This window comes from Pleurodeles waltl, chromosome 3_1 (assembly GCF_031143425.1).
Source record: "Pleurodeles waltl isolate 20211129_DDA chromosome 3_1, aPleWal1.hap1.20221129, whole genome shotgun sequence".
Classification (NCBI taxonomy): Eukaryota; Metazoa; Chordata; class Amphibia; order Caudata; family Salamandridae; genus Pleurodeles; species Pleurodeles waltl.
The window spans coordinates 562,699,124-562,725,632 of record NC_090440.1 but is presented as its reverse complement, the minus strand read 5'-3'; the positions used below and the strand labels follow the sequence as shown (position 1 = coordinate 562,725,632).

Sequence of the window (26,509 nt, the reverse complement as noted above, 5' to 3'; positions counted from 1 at the left end):
CTTTGTCCAACGTGTGAATCCCTCTCCCAACCCCAATTTAATCATGACCTGTTCCAGGTAGTCCCGCCGTAGGGCGTCGAATGCCTTCTCTATATCTACTGAGATAATCACTGCCTGCATCAGTTCTGGGGGTATGGAATGTAGAACAGACACCAGGCGTCTAATGTTTTGTGCCGTACTGCGTTGTGGGATAAAGCCCGATTGATCCTGGTGAATTAGCAATGACACGTGGGGCAGAAGTCTGTTCACTAGTATCCGACTAAGTATTTTATAATCTATATTGAGCATGGATAATGGGCGATAAGAGCGGACATCAGTTGGTGGCCTGTCAGGTTTTGTAAGGGAATCATAATGGCTTCATTAGTAGATGGAGGCAGGTTGTTGCTGTTCCATGCTTCCATATATATTGTGCTGAGGTGTGGGGCTAACAGATCCTGATATAGAAGGTAGAACTCCAGTGGGAGTCCGTCAGATCCAGGGACTTTGCCTTTAGCCATGCCTTGGATCGCTGTTTTGATCTCTGCGATCGTTATTGGAGCTGCTAAGGCTGAGCTCTCCTCTTCCCCAAGTTTGGGGAGGGCGAGGTCTTCTAGTTCTTGTAACTGGAGGTTATTTAGCGTCTCGGTGGGGGTGCGTACAGTGTTGAGTAGTATTTAATAAAGCTAGTATTAATCTCTTTCTGTCTGTAAACGTTGGTACCTGGGGTTTCTTCAATTTCCACTATGACAGTTTGTTGCTTAGGTGGGTTAGCCAGCCACGCAAATAGGGCACCTGCCTTATTCCCCTCTGCGTGTTGCTTGACTAAATACTGTTTGTAGTCATAGCGTGACATTCTAATGTTGACCTCCGTTATTTTGTTTTTGGTGTCTTTCAACAGGGGGGCTAGGTCTGGTTGTGTAGGGCGTCTGTGCTCAAGGTCCCTGAGGGAGTCCTCCAGTCCACGGAGCTCGTCTTCCATTGACTTCCGAGCACTTATGTTCTCATTAATGCAGGTGCCCCTTATGACTATTTTGAATGTTTCCCATTCAATGGATCTGAAGGACGCAGTCTGTGTGTTTTGTTTAAAAAAGTCAACTATGGTTGTGTGCAAAAGGTGTTTGAATGCCTCATCCTCAAGCATTTCAGCCCTCAGGCGCCATGTTGGAATCGTCGTTCTCTCTCTTCCCCAAGACAACGGCAACACCAAGGGATTATGGTCAGATATTGTACGACTAAGGTATTCAGCGGAAATCGCATCCTTTTGGATTTCAGAGAGGATCTCCTCAGAGGGAATCCTTTGTTCGGCACCTTCCTGTTCAAACACCCATGGTGAATGGGAGCACCATCGTCCCAACAGCGCTTTTGCGCTGCACAGTGAAAGATTATGTCCCCCCCGCCACCCCCTGAGGCAGTGCTTAATTTGTGCTCTGCACCGTGACTTATTTTTATTTAATTTAAAAAATATATTTTTATTGAAATTTTGCTACATAACTTTGGTTACATGAAAATGGACATACTCACACATTATAAGTACATCCATAACGTACAAGCATATAATTATTACCACAACACCTTCAGGCTAAGTTCAGCATTTGTCCGTTACACAGCGGAATTTATGACTATTAAACGTTCCGGGGGAACAGCTTCCCTTCTCCCACTTCTATGTTATAGTGTCTGATCCAGGGACCCCATATCTTATGGAATTGTTGGGGACAGCCATGGGCTTTATAGGTGATTTTTCTGCTGTCATGTATGCATCCATCCCGTCTTTCACTCCTGCAGGGAGGGTGTTCTCTGAATTCCCCAGTATTTGTCTATATCCCATTTGGCAACTACAAGCCCCAGGTTGCCCAATAAAAGTCTGTTCCGGGGCACATCTATGTAGGTAGGGATTCCCAAGAGTACATATTTTGGATCCTTTGGTATGTCGTTTTCCAATTTCTTAGTTAATTCCCCAATTATGGTGGCTAATATTGTTGAATGTGTCTACAGTCCTGCAGCGTATGAATGAACGAGCCTCTTTCTGTCCCACATTGTGGGCATTCTGGGGAAGGTGCACGACAAACCTATAGAGGCGGTCCCTATCATAGTATACTATGTGAAGCTTTTAAATTGTATTAGTCTAAGTCTGAATTTAATCGCAACTTCCCTAGGGTGCATCAGTGCCGCCTCTCATACAGTATCATCCTTTTCCCCTACATCTCCCACCCATCTTTCTCTGAGCTTCATAAGTGTGTCTTGCCTGTGGTTGTTTAGTTACTTGTAGGTCCATGATACAGCTTTTTCTTCTATTTGCCCCATGAGTAACCTCCTTTCCAGGGGTGCATATTCAGGTAAATGTTCTGTGTCTGTCTTCTTTCTGCCATGCATGTTTCAGCTTAAGGTATTTGTATTGTTGTGTGTTTCAAAGTTGATATTCTCTCTGCAGCAACTCAAATGGGGCAAGAGGCAAGTTATTAATAAGATCCCCCAGCTTAGAGATAACCCCGGAGTCCATTTTGTTAAGCCCTTTAAGTTTCCAATCTCTTTCACTTGGGTTCCGACGCATAGAGGGGGTTCTCGGGTAACCTTCCCATTCCATTTCATCCACTTCGTCGCCTCTTTTCAGGCATCTACTGTCCGTTGCGTCGGCGGTAGCAGTTTGCCCTCGCTTCTCCCTCCATATATATAAAGTGCGGAAAAGAGTGGGTTTCAAATTGTGTTCTTTCTAGAGCATATGTCGGATGGATCCCGGGTATATATGTCCATTCGTTTATCACCATTAAATATGATGCCCAGTAATAGGCCCTTTTGTCTGTGAGGGAGATGCCTCCGTTTTGTTGGTTGCGTTGTAGTATATTTAGCGCTACCCTCATTTCCATAATGGGTCTCTTGTTTCCCCTTCAATCTAGGTAAAGATATCATCTAGTATTTTATGATAGGTGTTCTGCAGCACATATACGAGTTTTTTGGAGCGTAACCATCCTAAAAATGGCTGTCCTTCCTAGTAGAATGAAGGGGATTGCTTTCCATTGCTCTGTCTCGTTATGGAATTCCCGTGCACTCGCTTGATATTGTGTTCCAGGCATTCTTCTCGGTTTTTGGAGAGGTAGGTGCCGCTGGAGGTTTGTGTGAGTACAACACATGGTGACACTCTCAGCCTATTTGTGAGCAGTGTGTGTTTCAGTGGTGTCTATAGCAATACAATGTACTTGAACAAAATGATACAACTGACACTCCAATCGGTCCCTACAGTTTGGAGTGATCTGGAATTGCCCAAAATGTCACACTTGTTTGAGTGCAATGGTTAGAAGGTAATGTTGTTGTAAGGAAATGCCTCCTTGGCATGGTTACCCCCTGACGTTTTTCCTTTGCTGATGCCAAGTTATTATTTGAAAGTGTGCTCAGGCCTGTTAACCAGGCCCCAGCACCAGTGTTCTTTCCCTAACCTGTACCTTTGTCTCCACAATTAGCACACCTTGGCATCCAGGTAAGTCCCTTGTAACTGGTACCCCTGGTAGCAAGGGCCCTGATGCCAGGGAAGGTCTCTAAGGGCTGCAGCATGTCTTATGCCACCCTGGGGTCCCCTCACTCAGCACATGCACACTGCTTGCCAGCTTGTGTGTGTTGGTGGGGAGAAAATGACTAAGTCGACATGGCACTCCCCTCAGAGTGCCATGCCAACCTCACTGACTATGGCATAGATAAGTCACCCCTCTAGCAGGCCTTACAGCCCTAAGGCAGGGTGCACTATACCACAGGTGAAGGCATAGGTGCATGAGCACTATGCCCCTACAGTGTCTAAGCAAAACCTTAGACATTGTAAGTGCAGGGTAGCCATAAGAGTACATGGTCTGGGAGTACACGAACTCCACAGCACCATAATGGCCACACTGAAAACTGGGAAGTTTGGTATTAAACTTCTCAGCACAATAAATGCACACTGATACCAGTGTACATTTTATTGTGAAATACACCCAGAGTGCATCTTAGAGATGCCCCCTGAAAACATACCCGACTTCCAGTGTGGGCTGACTAGTTTTTGCCAGCCTGCCACACACCAGACATGTTGCTGGCCACATGGGGAGAGTGCCTTTGTCACTCTGTGGCCAGTAACAAAGCCTGTACTGGGTGGAGGTGCTTCTCACCTCTCCCTGCAGGAACTGTAACACCTGGCGGTGAGCCTCAAAGGCTCACCCCCTTTGTTACAGTGCCACAGGGCATCCCAGCTAGTGGAGATGCCCGCCCCTCCGGCCACTGCCCCCACTTTTGGCGGCAAGGCCGGAGGAGATAATGAGAAAAACAAGGAGGAGTCACTGGCGGCCAGGCAGGACAACCCCTAAGGTGTCCTGAGCTGAGGTGACTCTGACTTTTAGAAATCCTCCATCTTGCAGATGGAGGATTCCCCCAATAGGAATAGGGATGTGCCCCCCTCCCCTCAGGGAGGAGGCACAAAGAGGGTGTAGCCACCCTCAAGGACAGTAGCCATTGGCTACTTCCCTCCCAGACCTAAACACACCCCTAAATTCAGTATTTAGGGGCTCCCCAGAACCTAGGGAACTAGATTCCTGCAACCTGAAGACGAAGAAGGACTGCTGACCTGAAGCCCTGCAGAGAAGACGGAGACACCAACTGCTTTGGCCCCAGCCCTACCGGCCTGTCTCCCAACTTCAAGAAAAACTGCAGCAGGGATGCGTCCCCCAGGGTCCAGCGACCTCTGAAACCTCAGAGGACTACCCTGCATCTAAAAGGACCAAGAACTCCCGAGGACTTTGCAACAAAGAAGCAACTTTTAAAGACCACACGTTTCCCACCGGAAGCGTGCAACTTTCCACTCTGCACCCGACACCCCCGGCTCAACCTGCGGAAAACCAACACCACAGGGAGGACTACCTGGCGACTGCGAACCTGTGAGTAGCCAGAGTTGACCCCCCCCTGAGCCCCCACAGCGACGCCTGCAGAGGGAATCCAGAGGCTCCCCCTGACCGCGACTGCTTGCTTCAAAGAACCCGACGCCTGGGAAACACACTGCACCCGCAGCCCCTGAAGGATCCGACCTCCAGTGCAGGAGCGACCCCCAGGTGGCCCTCTCCCTAGCCCAGGTGGTGGCTACCCCGAGGAGCCCCCCCCCACCCTTGCCTGCCTGTATCGCTGAAGAGACCCCTGGGTCTCCCATCGAAACCTATTGCAAACCCGACGCCTGTTTGCACTCTGCACCCGGCTGCCCTTGTGCCGCTGAGGGTGTACTTTTTGTGCTGACTTGTGTCCCCCCCTCCCCCCCCCCCTCAGTGCCCTACAAAAACCCCCTGGCCTGCCCTCTGAAGTCGCGGGTATCTACCTGCTGGCAGACTAGAACTGGGGCACCCCTATCTCCATTGAAACCTATGCGTTTTGGGGGACCACTTTGACCTCTGCACCTGACCGGCCCTGAGCTGCTGGTGTGGTAACTTTGGGGTTGCCCTGAACCCCCAACGGTGGGCTACCTTGGACCCAACTTTGAACCCTGTAAATGCTTTACTTACCTGAAAAACTAACAAAAACTTACCTCCCCCAGAAACTGTTGAATTTTGCTCTGTCCAATTTTAAAATAGTTTATTGCCATTTTTGCCAAAACTGTACATGCTATTGTGATGATTCAAAGTTCCTAAGATACCGGAGTGAAATACCTTTCATTTAAAGTATTGTTTTTAAATCTTGAACCTGTGGTTCTTAAGATCTCAAAAATCCTTGAGCCAGACCTGGGTTGATTTTGTTGACTTCTCAGTCAAAACACTGGATGGTTGGATTAATGGCAGTGGTGTAAATGATTATGATGGGCTGTACAATCTGTTTATGAAAGAACACCTTTTAAGTAATTGTTTCAATGATAAACTGCATCAGCATCTGGTAGACCTAGGACCAATTATTCCCCAAGAATTGGGAAAGAAGGTGGACCATTGGGTCAAGACTAGGGTGACCAAGACTTCCACAGGGGGTGACCTAAAGAAAGGGGTCACAAAGACTCCCCAGGGGAAGAGTGTTGAGACATCCAAGGATAAAAGTAAAGAGTCTTCTACAGGGCCCCAAAACCCTGCTCAAGAGGGAGGGTCCAAAGCCTCTTCACAATCCAATTTTGGGTACAAGGGTAAGAACTTTGATCCCAAAAAGGCCTGGTGTCGTAGCTGTAATCAGCAGGGACACCAAACTGGAGACCAGGCCTATCCCAAGAAAGGTTCCACTTCAAACTCTACTCCAGTTAGCACTGGAATAGCCAGTCTCCAGGTGGGATCAACAGTGTGCCCAGAGCAAATCAGGGTTCACACTGAAGCTACATTAGTCTCTGAGGGTGGGGTGGACTAAGCCACACTGGCTGCCTGGCCCCCTAATATGCAAAAATACAGGCAACAACTCTTAATTAATGGGGTAGTGTAGAAGGCCTGAGGGATACAGGTGCCAGTGTCACCATGGTGACAGAGAAACTGGTTTCCCCAGGACAATACCTGACTGGACAAACTTATCCAGTCACCAACGCTGACAATCAGACTAAAGTACATCCCATGGCTATGGTAACTTTAGAGTGGGGAGGGGTCAATGGCCTGAAACAGGTGGTAGTCTCCTTAAATATCCCAGTAGACTGTTTGCTTGGAAATGACCTGGAATCCTCAGTATGGGCTGGGGTAGAACTCAAGACCCATGCAGCCATGCTGGGTATCCCTGAACTGGCGTGTGTCAAGACAAGGGCACAGTGCAAGGCTCAGGGTGACAAAGTGGTGTTGGAGCCTGGAATAATGGCCCAACCCTCCAAGAGAAAGAGAAAGGGAAAGAAGACTGGGGAACCAGCTTCAACACAACAAAAGAAAAAGAACCTCCCTTCCCAGGAAGAAGTTCTGCCCTCTGAGGGAACTGAGCCCATGGAGTTGGAGCCTTATTAGGTTGAACTCTTAGGCCCAGGGGGACCCACAAGGGAACAGTTGTGTAAGGGGCAAGAAACCTGTCCCTCTCTTGAAGGCCTTAGGCAGCAAGCTGCTGAAGAGACCAAAGGAAAAATCACTGGAACACATAGAGTCTATTGGGAAGATGGACTTCTCTACACTGGGGTAAGAGATTCCAAACCTGGTGCCACTAGGAGAGTGGTAGTGCCTCAGGAGTTTAGGAAGTTCATTCTGACCTTAGCTCATGATATTCCACTTGCTGGGCATTTGGGACAAACCAAGACATGGGAGAGGTTAGTCAACCATTTCTATTGGCCCAACATGTCCCAGAAGGTAAAGGAGTTTTGTGTCTCCTGTGCCACCTGTCAAGCCAGTGGTAAGACAGGTGGCCATCCAAAGGCACCCCTCATTCCACTTCCAGTGGTGGGGGCCCCCTTTGAAAGAGTGGATGTGGACATAGTGGGTCCACTTGAACCTCCCACAGCCCCAGGGAACCAATACATACTAGTAGTAGTGGATCATGCTACTAGATACCCTGAAGCAATTCCCCTTAGGTCCACTACTGCCCCTGCAGTAGCTAAAGCACTCATTGGTATTTTTACCAGAGTGGGATTTCCTAAGGAGGTGGTGTCTGACAGGGGTACCAACATCATGTCAGCATACCTGAAGCACATGTGGAATGAGTGTGGGGTGACTTACAAATTCACCACACCATACCATCCACAATCCAATGGTCTTGTAGAAAGATTCAACAAGACATTGAAGGGCATGATCATGGGGCTCCCTGAAAAACTCAAAAGGAGATGGGATGTCCTCTTGCCATGTCTGCTTTTCGCCTACAGAGAGGTGCCTCAGAAGGGAGTAGGTTTTTCCCCCTTTGAACTTCTGTTTGGCCATCCTGTAAGGGGACCACTAGCTCTTGTAAAAGAAGGCTGGGAGAGACCTCTTCATGAGCCTAAACAAGATATAGTGGACTATGTACTAGGCTTACGTTCCAGGATGGCAGAGCACATGGAAAAGGCAAGCAAAAACCTTGAGGCCAGCCAACAACTCCAGAAGTTGTGGTAAGACCAAAAGGCTGCTATGGTTGAATTTCAGCCAGGGCAGAAAGTCTGGGTCCTGGACCCTGTAGCTCCCAGGGCACTTCAGGACAGATGGAGTGGCCCTTACCCAGTGCTAGAGAGAGTCAGGTCACCTACCTGGTTGACCGAGGCACTAGCAGGACCTCCAAAAGGGTGATCCTTGTGAACCGCCTCTAGCTCTTTCATGACAGGGCAGATCTGTTGATGGTAACAGATGAGGACCAGGAAGCTGAGAGTGAACCTCTCCCTGATCTCCTCTCCACTGACCCTAAAGATGGCTCAGTAGATGGAGTGATCTATTCAGACACCCTCTCTGGCCAACAGCAATCTGACTGTAGGAAAGTCTTACAACAGTTTGCTGAGCTCTTTTCTCTAACCCCTGGTCAGACACACCTGTGTACCCATTATGTGGACACAGCATGCCTATCAAAAACAACATTTTCAGACAGTCTGACCAAGTTAAGGAAAGCATCAAAGTGGAAGTCCACAAGATGCTGGAATTGGGAGTCATTGAGCACTCTGACAGTCCCTGGGCTAGCCCAGTGGTCTTAGTCCCCAAACCTCACACCAAGGATGGTAAGAGAGAGATTAGGTTTTGTGTGGACTACAGAGGCCTTAATTCTGTCACCAAGACAGATGCCCATCCCATTCCAAGGGCAGATGAGTTAATTGACAAACTAGGTGCTGCCAGATACTTAAGTACCTTTGACTTGACAGCAGGGTACTGGCAAATCAAAATGGCACCAGGAGCAAAAGAAAAGACAGCTTTCTCCACACCTGATGGGCATTATCAGTTTACTGTAATGCCCTTTGGCTTAAAGAATGCCCCTGCCACCTTCCAAAGGTTGGTGAATCAAGTCCTTGTTGGCTTGAAGTCCTTTAGTGCAGCTTATCTTGACGATATTGCTGTCTTTAGCTCCAGCTGGCAGGATCACCTGGTCCACCTGCAAAAGGTTTTGAAGGCCCTGCAAGCAGCAGGCTTCTCTATCAAGGCATCCAAATGTCAGATAGGGCAGGGAACTGTGGTTTACTTGGGACACCTTGTAGGTGGAGGCCAAGTTCAGCCACTCCAACCCAAGATCCAGACTAGTCTGGACTGGGTAGCTCCAAAAACCCAGACTCAAGTCAGGGCATTCCTTGGCTTGACTGGCTATTACAGGAGGTTTGTGAAGGGATATGGATCAATAGTGACACCCCTCACAGAACTTACCTCCAAGAAAATGCCTAAGAAGGTAAACTGGACTATAGAATGCCAGCAGGCCTTTGACACCTTGAAACAAGCTATGTGCACAGCACCAGTTCTAAAAGCTCCAGATTACTCCAAGCAGTTCATTGTGCAGACTGATGCCTCTGAACATGGGATAGGGGCAGTTTTGTCCCAAACAAATGATGATGGCCTTGACCAGCCTGTTGCTTTCATTAGCAGGAGGTTACTCCCCAGGGAGTAGCGTTGGAGTGCCATTGAGAGAGAGGGCTTTGCTGTGGTTTGGTCCCTGAAGAAGCTGAGATCATACCTCTTTGGTGCTCACTTTGTAGTTCAAACTGACCACAGATCTCTCAGATGGCTAATGCAAATGAAAGGTGAAAATCCAAAACTGTTGAGGTGGTCCATCTCCCTACAGGGAATGGACGTTATAGTGGAGCACGGACCTGGGACTGCCCATGCCAAAGCAGATGGCCTTTCCAGGTTCTTCCACTTAGAAAATGAAGACTCTCTTGGGAAAGGTTAGTCTCATCCTCTTTCGTTTGGGGGGGGGGTTGTGTAAGGAAATGCCTCCTTGGCATGGTTAACCCCTGACTTTTTGCCTTTGCTGATGCCAAGTTATGATTTGAAAGTGTGCTGAGGCCTGCTAACCAGGTGTAGGAGGCTGGCCTGGCTTGTAGTGGGTACCAAGGGGTACTTACACTCTGTACGAGGCCAGTTAGCCCTTATTAGTGTAGAAGAGGTGTTTCTAGCAGCTTAGGCTGATAGAAGGTAGCTATAGCAGAGCAGCTTAGGCTGAACTAGGAGACATGCAAAGCTCCTACTATACCACTGGTGTCATATGCACAATATCATAAGAAAACACAATACACAGATATACTAAAAATAAAGGTACTTTATTTTTATGACAATATGCCAAAAGTATCTCAGTGAGTACCCTCAGTATGAGGATGCCAAATATACACAAGATATATGTACACTATACCAAAAATATGCAGTAATTGCAAAAGGAAGTAATGCAAGCAATGTAAAGTTACAGTAGATTGCAATAGAAGCACATAGATATAGGGGCAACACAAACCATATACTCCAAAAGTGGAATGCGAACCACGAATGGACCCCAAACCTATGTGAGCTTGTAGAGGGTCGCTGGGACTGTAAGAAAACAGTGAGGGTTAGAAAAATAGCCCACCCCAAGACCCTGAAAAGTAGGTGTAAAGTGCACCTATATTCCCCAGAGAGCACAGAAGTCGTGATAGGGGAATTCTGCAAGGAAGACCAACACCAGCAATGCAACCAACGTGGATTTCCAGACGAGAGTACCTGTGGAACAAGGGGACCAAGTCCAAGAGTTGCGACAAAGTCGAGAGTGGGCAGATGCCCAGGAAATGCCAGCTGAGGGTGCAAAGGAGCTGCCACCGGATGGTAGAAGCTGTGGATTCTGCAAGAACGAAGAGGGCTAGAAACTTCCCCTTTGGAGGATGGATGTCCCACATCGTGAAGAAGCTTGCAGAGGTGTTCCCACGCAGAAAGACCACAAACAAGCCTTGCTAGCTGCAAAGGTCGCGGTTAGGGTTTTTGGCTGCTGCTGTGGCCCAGGAGGGACCAGGATGTCGGCACTTGGATGAGGAGACAGAGGGGGCGCCCAGCAAGTCAGGGATCCCTCACAGAAGCAGACAGCACACGCAGAAGTACCGGAACAGGCACTTGGAAGAGGAGTGAACCGGAGCTCACCCGAAGACACAAAAGGGAGTCCCACGACGCCGGAGGACAACTCAGAAGGTTGTGCACTGCAGGTTAGAGTGTCGGGGACCCAGGCTTGGCTGTGCACAAAGGAAACCCTGGAAGAGTGCACAGGAGCTGAGCAGCTGCAAATCACGCGGTACTCAGCAATGCAGTCTAGCGTGGGGAGGCAAAGACTTACCTCCACCAAACTTGGACTGAAGAGTCACTGGACTGTGGGAGTCACTTGGACAGAGTTGCTGAGTTCCAGGGACCACGCTCGTCGTGCTGAGAGGGGACCCAGAGGACCGGTGATGCAGTCTTTTGTTGCCTGCGGTTGCAGGGGGAGGATTCCGTCGTCCCACAGGAGATTTCTTCAGAGCTCCTGGTGCAGAGAGGAGGCAGGCTACCCCCAGAGCATGCACCACCAGGAAACAGTCGAGAACGCGGCAGGATCAGCGATACAAGGTTGCAGTAGTCGTCTTTGCTACTTTGTTGCGGTTTTGCGGGCGTCCTGAGCAGTCAGCGGTCGATCCTTTGGCAGAAGGTGAAGAGAAAGATGCAGAGGAACTCTGATGAGCACTTGCATTCGTTATTTAAAGAATTCCCCAAAGCAGAGACCCTAAATAGCCAGAAAAGGAGGTTTGGCTACCTAGGAAAGAGGATAGGCTATTAACACAGGTAAGAGCCTATCAGAAGGAGTCTCTGATGTCACCTGCTGGCACTGGCCACTCAGAGCAGTCCAGTGTGCCAGCAGCACCTCTGTTTCCAAGATGGCAGAGGTCTGGAGCACACTGGAAGAGCTCTGGGCACCTCCCCTGGGAGGTGCAGGTCAGGGGAGTGGTCACTCCCCTTTCCTTTGTCCAGTTTCGCGCCAGAGCAGGGCTGGGGGATCCCTGAACCGGTGTAGACAGGCTTATGCAGAGATGGGCACCATCTGTGCCCATCAAAGCATTTCCAGAGGCTGGGGGAGGCTACTCCTCACCAGCCCTGACACCTTTTTCCAAAGGGAGAGGGTGTAACACCCTCTCTCTGAGGAAGTCCTTTGTTCTGCCTTCCTGGGCCAGGCCTGGCTGGACCCCAGGATGGCAGAAACCTGTCTGAGGGGTTGGCAGCAGCTGCAGTGAAACCCTGGGAAAGGCAGTTTGGCAGTACCCGGGTCTGTGCTAGAGACTCGGGGGATCATGGAATTGTCTCCCCAATGCCAGAATGGCATTGGGGTAAAAAAAAAAAAAACTGTAAACTTCGTACTTGTATAGCGCACTACTCACCCGTTAGGGTCTCAAGGCGCTGTACGCATACCGCTGTGGACCCCCTCCTGGCTTTTCCCTGTGAGGTGCCCACTCCTGGGCAACCTCCAAGGTGAAGCCAGGCATCCCAGCGCTGCTGGGGCCGTTGTGGAGATTAAGCAAGCTATGGCCCAGAGTTAGAGTGGGACCCATGAATTAGATTAGGCACCGATGCGAGAATTATCAGGTCCGAGGAAATTGAGCCCAAGACCCGCCGAGGCGGGAATTGAACCCTGGTCCCGGGCCAGATTTCTGCATCAGGGTCTGCCGCTCTAACCATTGAGCCATTGAGGTGACAATTCCATGATCCTAGACATGTTACATGGCCATGTTCGGAGTTACCATTGTGACGCTAAACATAGGTAGTGACCTATGTATAGTGCACACGTGTAATGGTGTCCCCGCACTCACAAAGTCCGGGGAATTTGCCCTGAACGATGTGGGGGCACCTTGGCTAGTGCCAGGGTGCCCACACACTAAGTAACTTAGCACCCATCCTTCACCAGGTAAAGGTTAGACAAATAGGTGACTTATAAGTTACTTAAGTGCAGTGGTAAATGGCTGTGAAATAACGTGGACGTTATTTCACTCAGGCTGCAGTGGCAGGCCTGTGTAAGAATTGTCAGAGCTCCCTATGGGTGGCAAAAGAAATGCTGCAGCCCATAGGGATCTCCTGGAACCCCAATACCCTGGGTACCTCAGTACCATATATTAGGGAATTATAAGGGTGTTCCAGTATGCCAATGTGAATTGGTGAAATTGGTCACTAGCCTGTTAGTGACAATTTAGAAAGCAGAGAGAGCATAACCACTGAGGTTCTGGTTAGTAGAGCCTCAGTGAGACAGTTAGTCATCACACAGGGAACACATACAGGGCACTTATGAGCACTGGGGCCCTGGCTGGCAGGGTCCCAGTGACACATACACTAAAACAACATATATACAGTGAAATATGGGGGTAACATGCCAGGCAAGATGGTACTTTCCTACACCAGGCCCCAGCACCAGTGTTCTTTCCCTAACCTGTACCTTTGTCTCCACTATTGGCACACCTTGGCATCCAGGTAAGTCCCTTGTAAATGGTACCCCTGGTAGCAAGGGCCCTGATGCCAGGGAAGGTCTCTAAGGGCTGCAGCATGTCTTATGCCACCCTGGGGACCCCTCACTCAGCATATGCACACTGCTTGCTAGCTTGTGTGTGCTGGTGGGGAGGAAATGACTAAGTCGACATGGCACTCCCCTCAGAGTGCCATGCCAACATCACACTGCCTATGGCATAGATAAGTCACCCCTCTAGCAGGCCTTACAGCCCTAAGGCAGGGTGCACTATACCACAGGTGAGGGCATAGGTGCATGAGCACTATGCCCCTAAAGTGTCTAAGCAAAACCTTAGACATTGTAAGTGCAGGGTAGCCATAAGAGTATATGGTCTGGGAGTCTGTCATACACAAACTCCACAGCACCATAATGGCTACACTGAAAACTGGGAACTTTGGTATCAAACTTCTCAGCACAATAAATGCACTCTGATGCCAGTGTACATTTTATTGTGAAATACACCCAGAGGGCATCTTTGAGATGCCCCCTGAAAACATACCCGACTTCCAGTGTGGGCTGACTAGTTTTTGCCAGCCTGCCACACACCAGACATGTTGCTGGCCACATGGGGAGAGTGCCTTTGTCACTCTGTGGCCAGTAACAAAGCCTGTACTGGGTGGAGGTGCTTCTCACCTCCCCCTGCAGGAACTGTAACACCTGGCGGTGAGCCTCAAAGGCTCACCCCCTTTGTTACAGTGCCACAGGGCATCCCAGCTAGTGGAGATGCCCGCCCCTCCGGCCACTGCCCCCACTTTTGGCGGCAAGGCCGGAGGAGATAATGAGAAAAACAAGGAGGAGTCACTGGCGGCCAGTCAGGACAACCCCTAAGGTGTCCTGAGCTGAGGTGACTCTGACTTTTAGAAATCCTCCATCTTGCAGAGGGAGGATTCCCCCAATAGGAATAGGGATGTGCCCCCCTCCACTCAGGGAGGAGACACAAAGAGGGTGTAGCCACCCTCAAGTACAGTATCCATTGACTACTGCCCACCCAGACCTAAACACACCCCTAAATTCAGTATTTAGGGGCTCCCCAGAACCTAGGACACTAGAATCCTGCAACCTGAAAACCAAGAAGGACTGCTGACCTGAACCCCTGCAGAGAAGACGGAGACACCAACTGTTTTGGCCCCAGCCCTACCGGCCTGTCTCCCCACTTCAAGAAGAAAAACTGCAACAGCGACTCGTCCCCCAGGGTCCAGCGACCTCTGAAACCTCAGAGGACTACCCTGCATCTAAAAGGACCACGAACTCCGGAGGACAGCGGCCCTGTTCCAAAGAAACTTCAACTTTGCAACAAAGAAGCAACTTTTAAAGACCACACGTTTCCCGCCGGAAGCGTGAGACTTTCCACTCTGCACCCGACACCCCCGGCTCGACCTGCGGAAAAGCAACACTACAGGGAGGACTCCCCGGCGACTGCGAGCCCGTGAGTAGCCAGAGTTGACCCCCCTGAACCCCCACAGCGACGCCTGCAGAGGGAATCCAGAGGCTCCCCCTGACCGCGACTGCCTGCTTCAAAGAACCTGACGCCTGGGAAACACACTGCACCCGCAGCCCCAAGGACCTGAAGGGTCCGACCTTCAGTGCAGGAGCGACCCCCAGGTGGCCCTCTCCCTAGCCCAGGTGGTGGCTACCCAGAGGAGCCCCCCCCTTGCCTGCCTGCCTGCATTGCTGAAGAGACTCCTGGGTCTCCCATAGAAACCTGTTGCAAACCCGACGCCTGTTTGCATTCTGCACCCGGCCGCCCCTGTGCCCTGAGGGTGTACTTTTTGTGCTGACTTGTGTTCCCCCCGGTGCCCTACAAAACCCCCCTGGTCTGCCCTCTGAAGTCGCGGGTACCTACCTGCTGGCAGACTAGAACCGGGGCACCCCTTTCTCCATTGAAGCCTATGCGTTTTGGGCACCACTTTGACCTCTGCACCTAACCGGCCCTGAGCTGCTGGTGTGGTAACTTTGGGTTTGTCCTGAACCCCCAACGGTGGGCTACCTTGGACCCAACTTTGAACCCTGTAAGTGCTTTACTTACCTGAAAAACTAACAAATACTTACCTCCCCCGGAACTGTTGAATTTTGCAGTGTCCAATTTTAAAATAGCTTATTGCCATTTGTGCCAAAACTGTACATGCTATTGTGATGATTCAAAGTTCCTAAGATACCTGAGTGAAATACCTTTCATTTAAAGTATTGTTTGTAAATCTTGAACCTGTGGTTCTTAGAATAAACTAAGAAAATATATTTTTCTATATAAAAACCTATTGGCCTGGAATCAGTCTTTGAGTGTGTGTTCCTCATTTATTGCCTGTGTGTGTACAACAAATGCTTAACACTACCCTCTGATAAGCCTACTGCTCGACCACACTACCACAAAATAGAGCATTAGAATTATCTCTTTTTGCCACTATCTTACCTCTAAGGGGAACCCTTGGACTCTGTGCATGCTATTTCTTACTTTGAAATAGCACATACAGAGCCAACTTCCTACAGTTGTCAACTGACATTTGTCAGCCGTATCCGGAGCTGTGGGTGGTGCAACTTTCAGCGTTTTATCTTGGGTTGTGGCACTTACATTTTTACAAATTAAGAACTACAGAGAAGAACACTTTTTCCCCATAGAATAATTCACCCTAGGGTGACTCAGTGGGTTTTATGCCACTGGAACGCTACTCTTTCAGTTCAGGTATTTCTTTTATGATTCAGCGTTGTTATGGAGAGCCAAGATGAGAGATCCCAGATTGTGCTTACATGTTGTTTGAATGCCCTTTGTTTGGAAAACTGATATTATGGGGACCTGGGGCATCTGCTCACCTTCCCTTCTCCCTTCATGCTTCCTCAAGACAGTGTATAGAAAACTGCCTGTCCCTTAAACTCTATTACTACAGTTTTAGCTCGCCCAGCTCTCCCACCCATAACATAAGTATGACCCATAAGTCTTAGCACCTCTTATCGCAGAACACCCAGTGGTAGGCCTCCTCCAATCATTAAAACACTACTCACTGCGGGACTTCATATCTCTCATTGTAGCACTCTATCCCATCCCTCCCCTTGGAGGACCCTGCTTCTTGGTAAAATACTACCATCATGCAGAACATTGCCTTTCACATGTGGCTGCACCTAGGGGAACTATACCATTCTGAGCTCACAGCCTTATCACTGTCAATGCGCTTCAAGATGCTTTCAGCTAGCAGGATTCAACCCAACATCGAGGCTGCTCCCTCACAGGGCATGGCTTCTACATATATATTTGGATTCTCTCCTAACAAAAGGTCTACAAATGCTTCACCTCAAACATACTGCTTCCACTCCAGGACCCTGTCTCTGCACAAGGCATATCCAGTTCTCCCAGTCCAACAGGGTACACCTCCTTTTACAAGGCACTGCTCCCCAGGGGATCCTACATCCCACTAAGACATTGATTTCCATAGTGCATGGAACCAACAGAACATCCATTGGTGCAGGAGGCTTCCCACAGGAGACTGCTTCCCAAGATATTTCTGCAAAACACTTTGCTCCTTCCTCATCCCAGCCCTGCCTTGTTTCTAGAACTTGTCCTTGTACTACTTTCCTCTTTTGTACCCACCAAACACCCCTGTCTCTTTCACAGTAAGCCTCAACCACTTGCACTCAAATGATCCCGAATTAGGATTCAGTTGTACAGGGATAGAAGTGGTTTTGGGGGGCACAAATCAAAGGTAGCTTTGAGGCCCAAAGCTGTGAGTCTTTTATTGCTTTGCCTCCGCCACTTCTAGTTGTAGATGACCTATGGCAGTGGCTTGAAGGTAATATGCAGATCTTGTGTGGTGTAAAGTTCTCATCATGACTTTTGTTGTTCTCCTCTTCTATAGCATGGCTGGACTCCCACAGAACAACCTTCAGAAGCAGCTGCAACTTCACTCTGTGAAAGGAACCTTGAATAAACCCACGCTACAGAAACCGAAAACTGGGTGAGTCTGAGTGCATGTAGTCCTTTAGATTCTCCATACCTTAGCGTGCTATGTGACGTCTCTGGTCTTAGAGTTCCATTTTATTTGTCTTCTGTGAAAACAGAGGCCACAGGTGTATCACAGCCATACTACCAAACCAGGGTTACTGATTTCCTAGCATTGCTGCCTTTGACTGAAACTGGCTGATATTAAGGACAACGTGTTCTATTATCACTTCTACCTGCTCCCAACCCAGTAGGTATTGAGAGCTTTGAAGCACTGTCATCTGTCTCCAAGTTAACTCGGTATTTTGTAAGCTTTGTACTGCAAATCTTGATGCTAAGTACATAATTCCTTATCAGAATGTTCTTGCAATCGTTCTTTTAATAAATGCAATTTAGGCAGTGCTGAGAATTTTGCCACTTGTCCATAAACCAGGTGTTAATGCAAACTTAATGTCACTAACACTGGCCGAAACCCAGGCCATACTGCGATCCAGTTGTATCATTGCAGCCCTAGAAGTGTTGTACTCAGATTCACTGCCACCTACTGCCCGCTAAATAGATGTTGGGCCCTTAGAGTACCACTGTGATTAACTATAGTTCAAAAGTCTGAAATGTTTTTCATGTTACCCAGCTTGCACCGATACTGCCAGGTGTACACCTCAATAGTCCCCCTACAGTTTGATGCGTAAAGTGCCATTTGTGAGTGTGCCCTGTGTCTGCCAAGAACGGACTATGATAGCCCACTGCTCAATCTGCACAGGACAGCCCCACATGAATCCTTGCAGCCCATTGTCTTCCATGACTGACAGGTTTGCACTGGATCATCCCATGGTGCCTTTTGGTGACTCAATCTGGTCCTTGACTGTCCAGAGTGGATGTAGATTATTCCAGTTCACTGTATGATCATGACTCAGCCTAGCCTTCAGCATCATGACATTACCTACAGCCAAGTGAACACCAGCAAGCTCCTTATTGAACCGTTATGGCCTAACATGCAGCCTAACAGCTCAGCCTGAACTGGACCCGTCCAATTTATACCAAGGTGACTTAGGGCCAGATGTAGCAAGATATGCTTTTGCGAGTCTGAAATTGCGAGTCGGTGCGACTCGCAAAAGCATATGCAGGATGGTGTCTCAGACACCTTCTGCGACTCGCTATGGGGTCCCAAAGACCCACCTCATTAATATTAATGTGGTGGGTCGCTTTTTGCGACCCCATAGCGAGTCCCTGCACTCACAGGGATGGTGGCCTGCTGAAGTCAGCAGACCTCCATGTCTGTGATTGATTTTTAAATAAAGCATTTTTTTTTTCATTTTGCAGCCCGTTTTCCTTAAAGGAAAACGAGTTGCAAAAAGAAACAAATACCGAAACCATTTGGTTTCGTTTTTTCAGAGTAGGCAGTGGTCCATATGACCACTGCCTGCTCTGAAAAAATATTTTTGTCGACATTCACAAAGGGGAAGGGGTCCCGTGGGGACCCCTTCCCTTTTGCGAATGAGTTACCACCAGTGTGACACTGGTGGTAACTGCGAGTTGCTTTGCGACCGCATTCGCGGTCACAAAGCAAGTCTGAATTGCGATGCGAATCGGAAATAGGAAGGGAACACCCCTTCCTATTTCCGAGTCGCATTCCCAAATTGCGAGTCGGTACCGACTCGCAATTTGGGAGTGAGCATCGCGGGAGGCCGTTTGCATGGCGGAAACTGCGTTTTTCGCCGTTTGCGACATGCAAACGGCTTGCTACATCTGGCCCTTAATCCCCACCCTGATCATCCAAGCTGCATCTACAGCTTACATTGATCTAGAACAGTGATCACCACCATCTAAATGGCAGCTTTACCCTCTTGGTTTCCGTCAAGACTTTACACAACTCTAAAGAGATTAAACTGTCCTGGTAAACACACTGGAAGCTACTGGAATTCTCTGTTTATTTGTTTCTTTATGGTGAAAATGTAATGTAGTTTTCATATCGGGTATGCCTATCTGTCTTTCAGAAGTTTCACTTTTAAGAAGAAGACCTCTCCTGATGGCTCTACATCCAGCAGTATTTTCAAGGTAGCAAACTTTCCTGTGTTTCAGGACCAGAATGTAAATTTGTCTGAACAAGTTCCTGTCTCTAAATGTCTTCCATCTTTAACCAAGTCCAAGCCACAGCAGAGTCGAATCAGCAGTTTCCTGCAGCCCACCCGCCTGGCACAGAAAAGCGACCTAGAGTGCAAAACTTCAGCAACACTTAGTTTGGAAGGACCTGTCCATGACACAGCATTGGTTCCTACAGCACAGAACAAAGAAATCCTCTTTGAGTCAGGACAGTCCATGGCTCAAAGGACAGATTCTGATTCTTCGTTTGCCTCTGTTATTAGTCTGGAAGACTGGGATGATATTGATGACTTTGACACCTCATGGAAAGAAAAGAGCACTGCCAAAGCTTTACCACCACCCCAGAAAATCCAGACAGTAAAAGTTAACAAAACACCTCCACAGTCCAGTGCCTGCAAAACAAATGTGTCGAGAACCTGGATACTGAATGCCCCTAACACAAAACGGACTGGCCAAGGACTTGGGACACGAAAAACCAGCCAACAGACTGTGCAGTTTGCATCTATTAAATCTGACGTCTCCCTGTTACCTGATAAGCCTTCAGAGCCCTTGGATGTGACTGACAGATCTTTGATTTGTTTAGAAGCTTCTGTTGTGAAAGAAGAGTGCAAAGATTTGAAAGATGTGCCACCTGCAGAACCACAGACCGTGAGTGATCTTCTTGACGTTAAAGGGGACAGTAGATTTGAAGAAGCGAACTGCACAGGTGAACTTTTCCCATTTATTTAGTGTTTCTTTAGTGTTTTATAAAACATCTTGTGGGGAAATAGTCATACATATGTGAATAGTGAACAAGCACTGTTATTGAGTATTTGCCTGGCAATTAAAGCATGAAGGTATCCTTTTACCTTTCTCCTCCATACATGTGTTTTTAGGTGGGAGTTTGATCTTGAGGCCCAGTTGTCAAAAGCACTTTTGTAAGTATTTACTGAAGTTGGTCAGGTTGGGCTCTGCAAGAAGTGTTTTTTTTGTTTTTGTTTTGAGTCTTTGAACAGACAATCCTGTTTTACCAAAGATAAAATTGTTAGACCATAAGGTCACGCCCCCCCCCCTTCACTTAGATGTGCAGGTTTTGTGGTTGTGTGTAGTGCTTTATCTTCGGTTGGAGGGAGTGTGAGCTACGATTATAAAATATATTGTGCATTTTAATTGCTGTTTTGAATTAGATTAAAGATTCAGCCTGCTTTGTCTGTCAGTTCTTTGTCTTTATTTTTCATTGTTGCTAATCTTTATGTGGAGTCCCAGGTGTATTATGGGAATGAAGTGCAATTTTGCTCCAGTAATTTCCTAGCATTCGCCCTAGAGTAAGACCTGCGCTAGGACCTGAAAAATTAACTGTTCATTGGAAGGATGGCATGTTTAGGGGTCCTAAGACTACCTTTAGGCTATTTTGATCCAGTGGACTGAGGGCTGCAAAAAGGTTAGTTTCGGTATTGAGGTCCGCAGATCAGGTCCTGGATTCATCTCTGAATCAGTTATCTTGTTAAATTAAACATTTTGTGTGACAGATTTTTGTCATTGCACAGACTGTGGAGGGAAAATGGTTGAAAGAGACTTCCCAGGCCTTTAAATATGAAGTTTGGGTGGTTATCATTTTGTTTCATAACACCAAATCCACTCTAGGAAGACTGTCCAGAATCTTTGTCCAATAAATTGTATTTGCTTTTTATTCTCTTAACACTTCCACTAATTGCCTAAAATATCCGCATGGTGGCATGGTCTGGCATGTAGGTTATCTGCACAACACAGAAAACGTATTCTAGTTAGACCTAAGCATGAGAAATTCACTGTGGTCACAAACAAATCTATTAAACTGATAGGAAGTAATATGGAATCTTGTCCGACCCTTATAAAGGACTAGCATTTCCTTGAATGCTCCCTGTCTTTACTTTGTTTAATGGTTCCCCAGTTTTAACATAAGAACCACAAAATCATATGTACCTCCCCTTTGAAGCTTCCATTCATAAAAACTTTGACCATAATAGGGTACTAAGAATCTCATGATGGGTCTGCCTTCGAAAAGAACGAGTGAACAATACAGCACGGTTACTCTTGCAACTGCACAATCTCTTCTAAAATCTGTTCGATTAAGTGATATGAGGTACATTTTTTACAGTTTTATATTGCACTTTCTTTACAGTTTTAGATAGCTCTAAGTGCACTAGAGTGTTTTACATGTGCACCATATTACATTACACTAGGTCAGATTTTATTTTTATTTTTTAGGCACAGGGAGATTAAGTGATTTACTCAGACTCCCTGAATGTTAAGCTGATGCCAGAACTCCAACTTGGTTCCCCAGTTACAAAGTTGGCAGCTTCGACATTGTTGATCTCTGACAAATAGCGCTATTCACTTGCCAACATATGCGCAAATATATTCCTTACAGCAGTGGTTCTTAACCTTTGGTCCTAGGACCCCTGGGGGTCCGCGTAACCTGCTAACGGGGTCTGCGACTGCCTAGAAAATTAAATATTATTAAAAGATTAATAAAGTGTCTATAAATAAATAAGTAAATTGTACAAATGACCCCTTTAAAGCTTTCTGTAACTTTAAATTGAAGGCCAAAAATGTATTTAGTATCTTCACTTTTATTTGTGGGAGTAGTGCAAGTGCATCAAACAGAATATAGTAGGGACGAAGAGTGACCTTATTCCTATAATGATACAGTGGGGGTTCCCTGAGTTCCAGTAATGATTAAGTGGTCGGTTCTTAGAAGTCAAAAGTTTAAGAACCACTGTCCTAGAGGTTTACCCTTTTAGATTTGACAATAATTGATAGTTCCTTGGAGTAAAAAAAATCAGGTTATTGGTTGAGGGGAGTGGAAGCCCCACTAAGGGATCAACAGTCCTTATCAGGGTGAACCACAAAAGTCACTAAATTAACCTGTGCTTAACCTTCTGGTAGCTTGGCACAAGGCAGTCAGAATTAACTCCAGAGGCAAAGTGTAAAATATTTATGCAGCACTCAAACAGTGATAAAGTGAAAACAATGCAAGAAAAATCCCAAATCAATTTAGTAAAACTAGAGTTAATTTAATAAATAAAATGCCAGAATGACAAAAATCCAATCATTAGAGCCGAACACACACCATTTTAAAGTGTTTAGTAAATATAGTACCTAAAAACAAAGCGCCACTTGCAGTCATTTGGTCATGGTAGACAAGTGGATGTCTGTCACAAGTTCAGGCAGACCGCAATGGAGCATGAGCTCAACACAGTGACTAGGTTAGTTCCGCAGGAAAAGTTATCTTCTTAAAGTGCAGCACAAAGTGTTCCGTTTGCGGTGGTGGAGGCCACAAGTAGCAGGGAAAGCATTGTGGATGGTCATTGCTGTAATGCAAAGAGAAGGCCTAGTGTCGCGGATGGCCGTTGCTGTAGTGTACTACAAAGATCCGGTCGGGTGCAACAGATGGTCGTTGCTGGGGCTTCACATTAGCAGTCATCACAAGCTGTTGTTGATGTACCATAAAATGCAGATCTTGTGTTGCCAGTCATCACTGGCTGTCGCTATAGCGCGGAGAGTCAGGTTCACTGGAGGTGTGCGTGTTGGCGATCATTACGGGCAGCAGAGTCTTGACATCAACAGGCTGCTTTCCAGTCGGGAAGCGCCCAAAATGTCAGGATTTAACCTTTCTTCACAGGAGAAACTCAACTAATGCCAGCCAAGGATGCAAGTCCTTGTGGTGCACCGCTTGGGAATCGGAAACTCACTTTAGCAGAGCCCAGCACAGCTCAGGCAGTTTCATTGCAGCATGTCAGCTGGGCAGTTGCAGGGAGGCCGCTAGAGCTTATTTCCCTATAGCTCAGGCAAGAGGTCAGCCAACTGACCATTGGAGTCACTAAGGTAAGCCTTAGGATAAAGGGAGTAGGGTAAGTCTTCTTCTGAGAAGGCAAGCCAGTCCTCAAGCAGCAGAGCAATCCTCTGGCAGAGGCAGGGCAGTCTTCTGGGGAGCAAGACAGTCCTCCTCCTGTATGTCAGTAGGACCAGGAGTGTACTGATGCGTGGCTCTGGAAATTCAATGTTAATACCTGGGGTCAGCCTTTAAATTGGTGGGATTCCCTATACTACCCCCACATCTGGTTCTGGAAAGTTCTTCCCTTTTTCTGTCAAGGCACCTATTTTTGTAAGGCCCATCTACCCCCAGGGGGGTAGAAAGCCCACTAGACACCTGGAAAGAATTTCTTTCCAAAAAAGAGGGTGGGGTTATGGCCATACCTCCACCCCAAATAAATGGGGACAAAGTTGTTCTGCCCACTGGTGGGCAGATGGAGCAATTACCTCTGATCCACTCCCTGTGGCGGAGACAGAAAGCCTACTAGATGCCAGGAAATTAAAAAAAAAGAAAAATAAAAAAAATATATATATATATATGTGGAAAATGTCACTTACCCAGTGTACATCTGTTCGTGGCATTAGTCGCTGCAGATTCACATGCTGTGCACAGTCCGCCATCTGGTGTTGGGCTCGGAGTGTTACAAGTTGTTTTTCTTCGAAGAAGTCTTTTCGTGTCACGAGACCGAGGGACTCCTCCCATTTCGAGTCCATTGCGCATGGGCGTCGACTCCATCTTAGATTGTTTTGCCCGCAGAGGGTGAGGTAGGAGTTGTGTATGCTAGTAATAGTGCCCATGCAATGGAGTGAATGCGTATGTACATAATAAAGTTTTAAGTAATATATTTACAAAAGTACAAATGTTTAAGATCTACTTCTAAACGGCTACAGGCTCCCGGGGAGGCGGGTGGGCGCATGTGAATCTGCAGCGACTAATGCCACGAACAGATGTACACTGGGTAAGTGACATTTTCCGTTCGATGGCATGTGTAGCTGCAGATACACATGCTGTGCATAGACTAGTAAGCAGTTATCTCCCCAAAAGCGGTGGTTCAGCCTGTAGGAGTTGAAGTAGTTTGAAATAATGTTCTTAATACAGCTTGACCTACTGTTGCTTGTTGTGCAGTTAGCACATCTACACAGTAGTGCTTGGTAAATGTATGAGGCGTAGACCATGTTGCTGCCTTACATATTTCATTCATTGGAATATTTCCTAGAAAGGCCATGGTAGCACCTTTCTTTCTGGTTGAGTGTGCCTTTGGTGTAATAGGCAGTTCTCTTTTAGCTTTAAGATAGCAGGTTTGAATGCACCTAACTATCCATCTAGCAATGCCTTGTTTTGAAATTGGATTTCCTGTATGAGGTTTTTGAAAGGCGACAAATAATTGTTTTGTCTTTCGAATTAGTTTTGTTCTGTCAATGTAGTACATTAGTGCTCTTTTGATGTCTAATGTATGTAGTGCTCTTTCGGCTACAGAATCTGGTTGTGGGAAGAACACTGGTAATTCTACCGTTTGATTTAGGTGGAACAGTGAAATTACTTTTGGTAAAAATTTAGGATTGGTCCGTAGAACAACTCTATTTTTGTGTATTTGAATAAATGGTTCTTGAATGGTAAAGGCTTGAATCTCACTCACTCTTCTTAGAGATGTGATGGCAATTAAAAATGCAACTTTCCACGTTAAGTATTGCATTTCACAAGAGTGGATGGGCTCAAAAGGTGGTCCCATGAGTCGTGTTAGGACAATGTTGAGGTTCCATGAAGGAACTGGTGGTGTTCTTGGTGGTATAATTCTCTTTAGGCCTTCCATAAACGCCTTTATGACTGGTATCCTGAACAATGAAATTGAGTGCGTAATTTGTAGGTAAGCAGAAATTGCCGTAAGATGTATTTTAATGGAAGAGAAAGCTAGGTTAGATTTTTGCAAATGTAGTAAGTATCCTACTATTTCTTTTGCAGATGCGTGTAAAGGTTGAATTTGATTATTATGGCAGTAATAAACAAATCTTTTCCACTTATTTGCATAGCAGTGTCTAGTGGTAGGTTTTCTAGCTTGTTTTATTACCTCCATACATTCCTGTGTGAGGTCTAAGTGCCCGAATTCTAGGATTTCAGGAGCCAAATTGCTAGATTCAACGATGCTGGATTTGGATGTCTGATCTGTTGTTTGTGTTGTGTTAACAGATCTGGTCTGTTGGGTAGTTTGACATGAGGTACTACTGATAGGTCTAGTAGTGTTGTGTACCAAGGTTGCCTTGCCCATGTTGGTGCTATTAGTATGAGTTTGAGTTTGTTTTGACTCAACCTGTTTACTAGATATGGAAGGAGAGGGAGAGGGGGAAAAGCGTACGCAAATATCCCTGACCAGTTCATCCATAGAGCATTGCCTTGGGATTGATCTTGTGGGTACCTGGATGCGAAGTTTTGGCATTTTGAGTTTTCTTTTGTTGCAAATAGATCTATTTGAGGTGTTCCCCAAATGTGAAAGTAATTGTTTAGTATTTGGGGGTGAATTTCCCATTCGTGGGTTTGTTGGTAATCTCGAGAGAGATTGTCTGCCAACTGGTTCTGAATCCCTGGAATAAATTGTGCTATTAGGCGAATGTGGTTGTGAATCGCCCAATGCCATATTTTTTGTGTTAGGAGGCACAACTGTGTCGAGTGTGTCCCTCCTTGTTTGTTTAGATAATACATTGTTGTCATGTTGTCTGTTTTGACAAGAATGTATTTTTGGGTTATTATGGGTTGAAATGCTTTCAGCGCTAGAAATACTGCTAACAGTTCTAAGTGATTTATGTGAAACTGCCTCTGATGTATGTCCCATTGTCCTTGGATGCTGTGTTGATTGAGGTGTGCTCCCCACCCTGTCATGGAAGCATCCGTCGTTATGACATATTGTGGCACTGGGTCTTGGAAAGGCCGCCCTCGGTTTAAATTTGTACTGTTCCACCATAGAAGCGAGATGTATGTTTGGCGGTCTATCAACACCAGATCTAGAAGTTGACCCTGTGCTTGTGACCATTGTGATGCTAGGCACTGTTGTAAGGGCTGCATGTGCAATCTTGCGTTTGGGACAATGGCTATGCATGAAGACATCATGCCTAGAAGTTTCATTACCATTTTGACTTGTATCTTTTGTGTTGGATACATGGCCTGTATTACCTTGTGAAATGTTTGAACCCTTTGTGGACTTGGAGTGGCAATCCCTTTTGCTGTGTTGATTGTCGCTCCTAAGTATTGCTGTGTTTGACACGGCAAAAGGTGTGACTTCGCGTAGTTGATCGAGAAACCTAGCCTGTGAAGGGTCTGTATGACGTAGTTTGTGTGCTGTGAACATTGTCTTAGCGTGTTGGTTTTGATTAACCAGTCGTCTAAGTACGGGAACA

At 47.0% G+C, this 26,509-nt stretch overlaps 1 protein-coding gene across 6 annotated transcripts in view; it reads left to right on the top strand.

The window, feature by feature from the left end:
- Positions 1-26,509, top strand: part of BLM (BLM RecQ like helicase) — a 386,095-nt gene that overhangs the window by 68,529 nt on the left and 291,057 nt on the right. For 5 of the 6 annotated variants that reach the window (XM_069222975.1, XM_069222973.1, XM_069222972.1 and 2 more), the window contains exons 2-3: positions 17,106-17,204; positions 19,183-19,994. In XM_069222975.1, coding sequence (XP_069079076.1) covers positions 17,107-17,204; positions 19,183-19,994 — 910 coding nt within the window. In that variant the 5' untranslated portion in view covers position 17,106. The remainder of the gene's footprint in view (positions 1-17,105; positions 17,205-19,182; positions 19,995-26,509) is intronic. The other variant, XM_069222977.1, reaches the window with a different exon arrangement.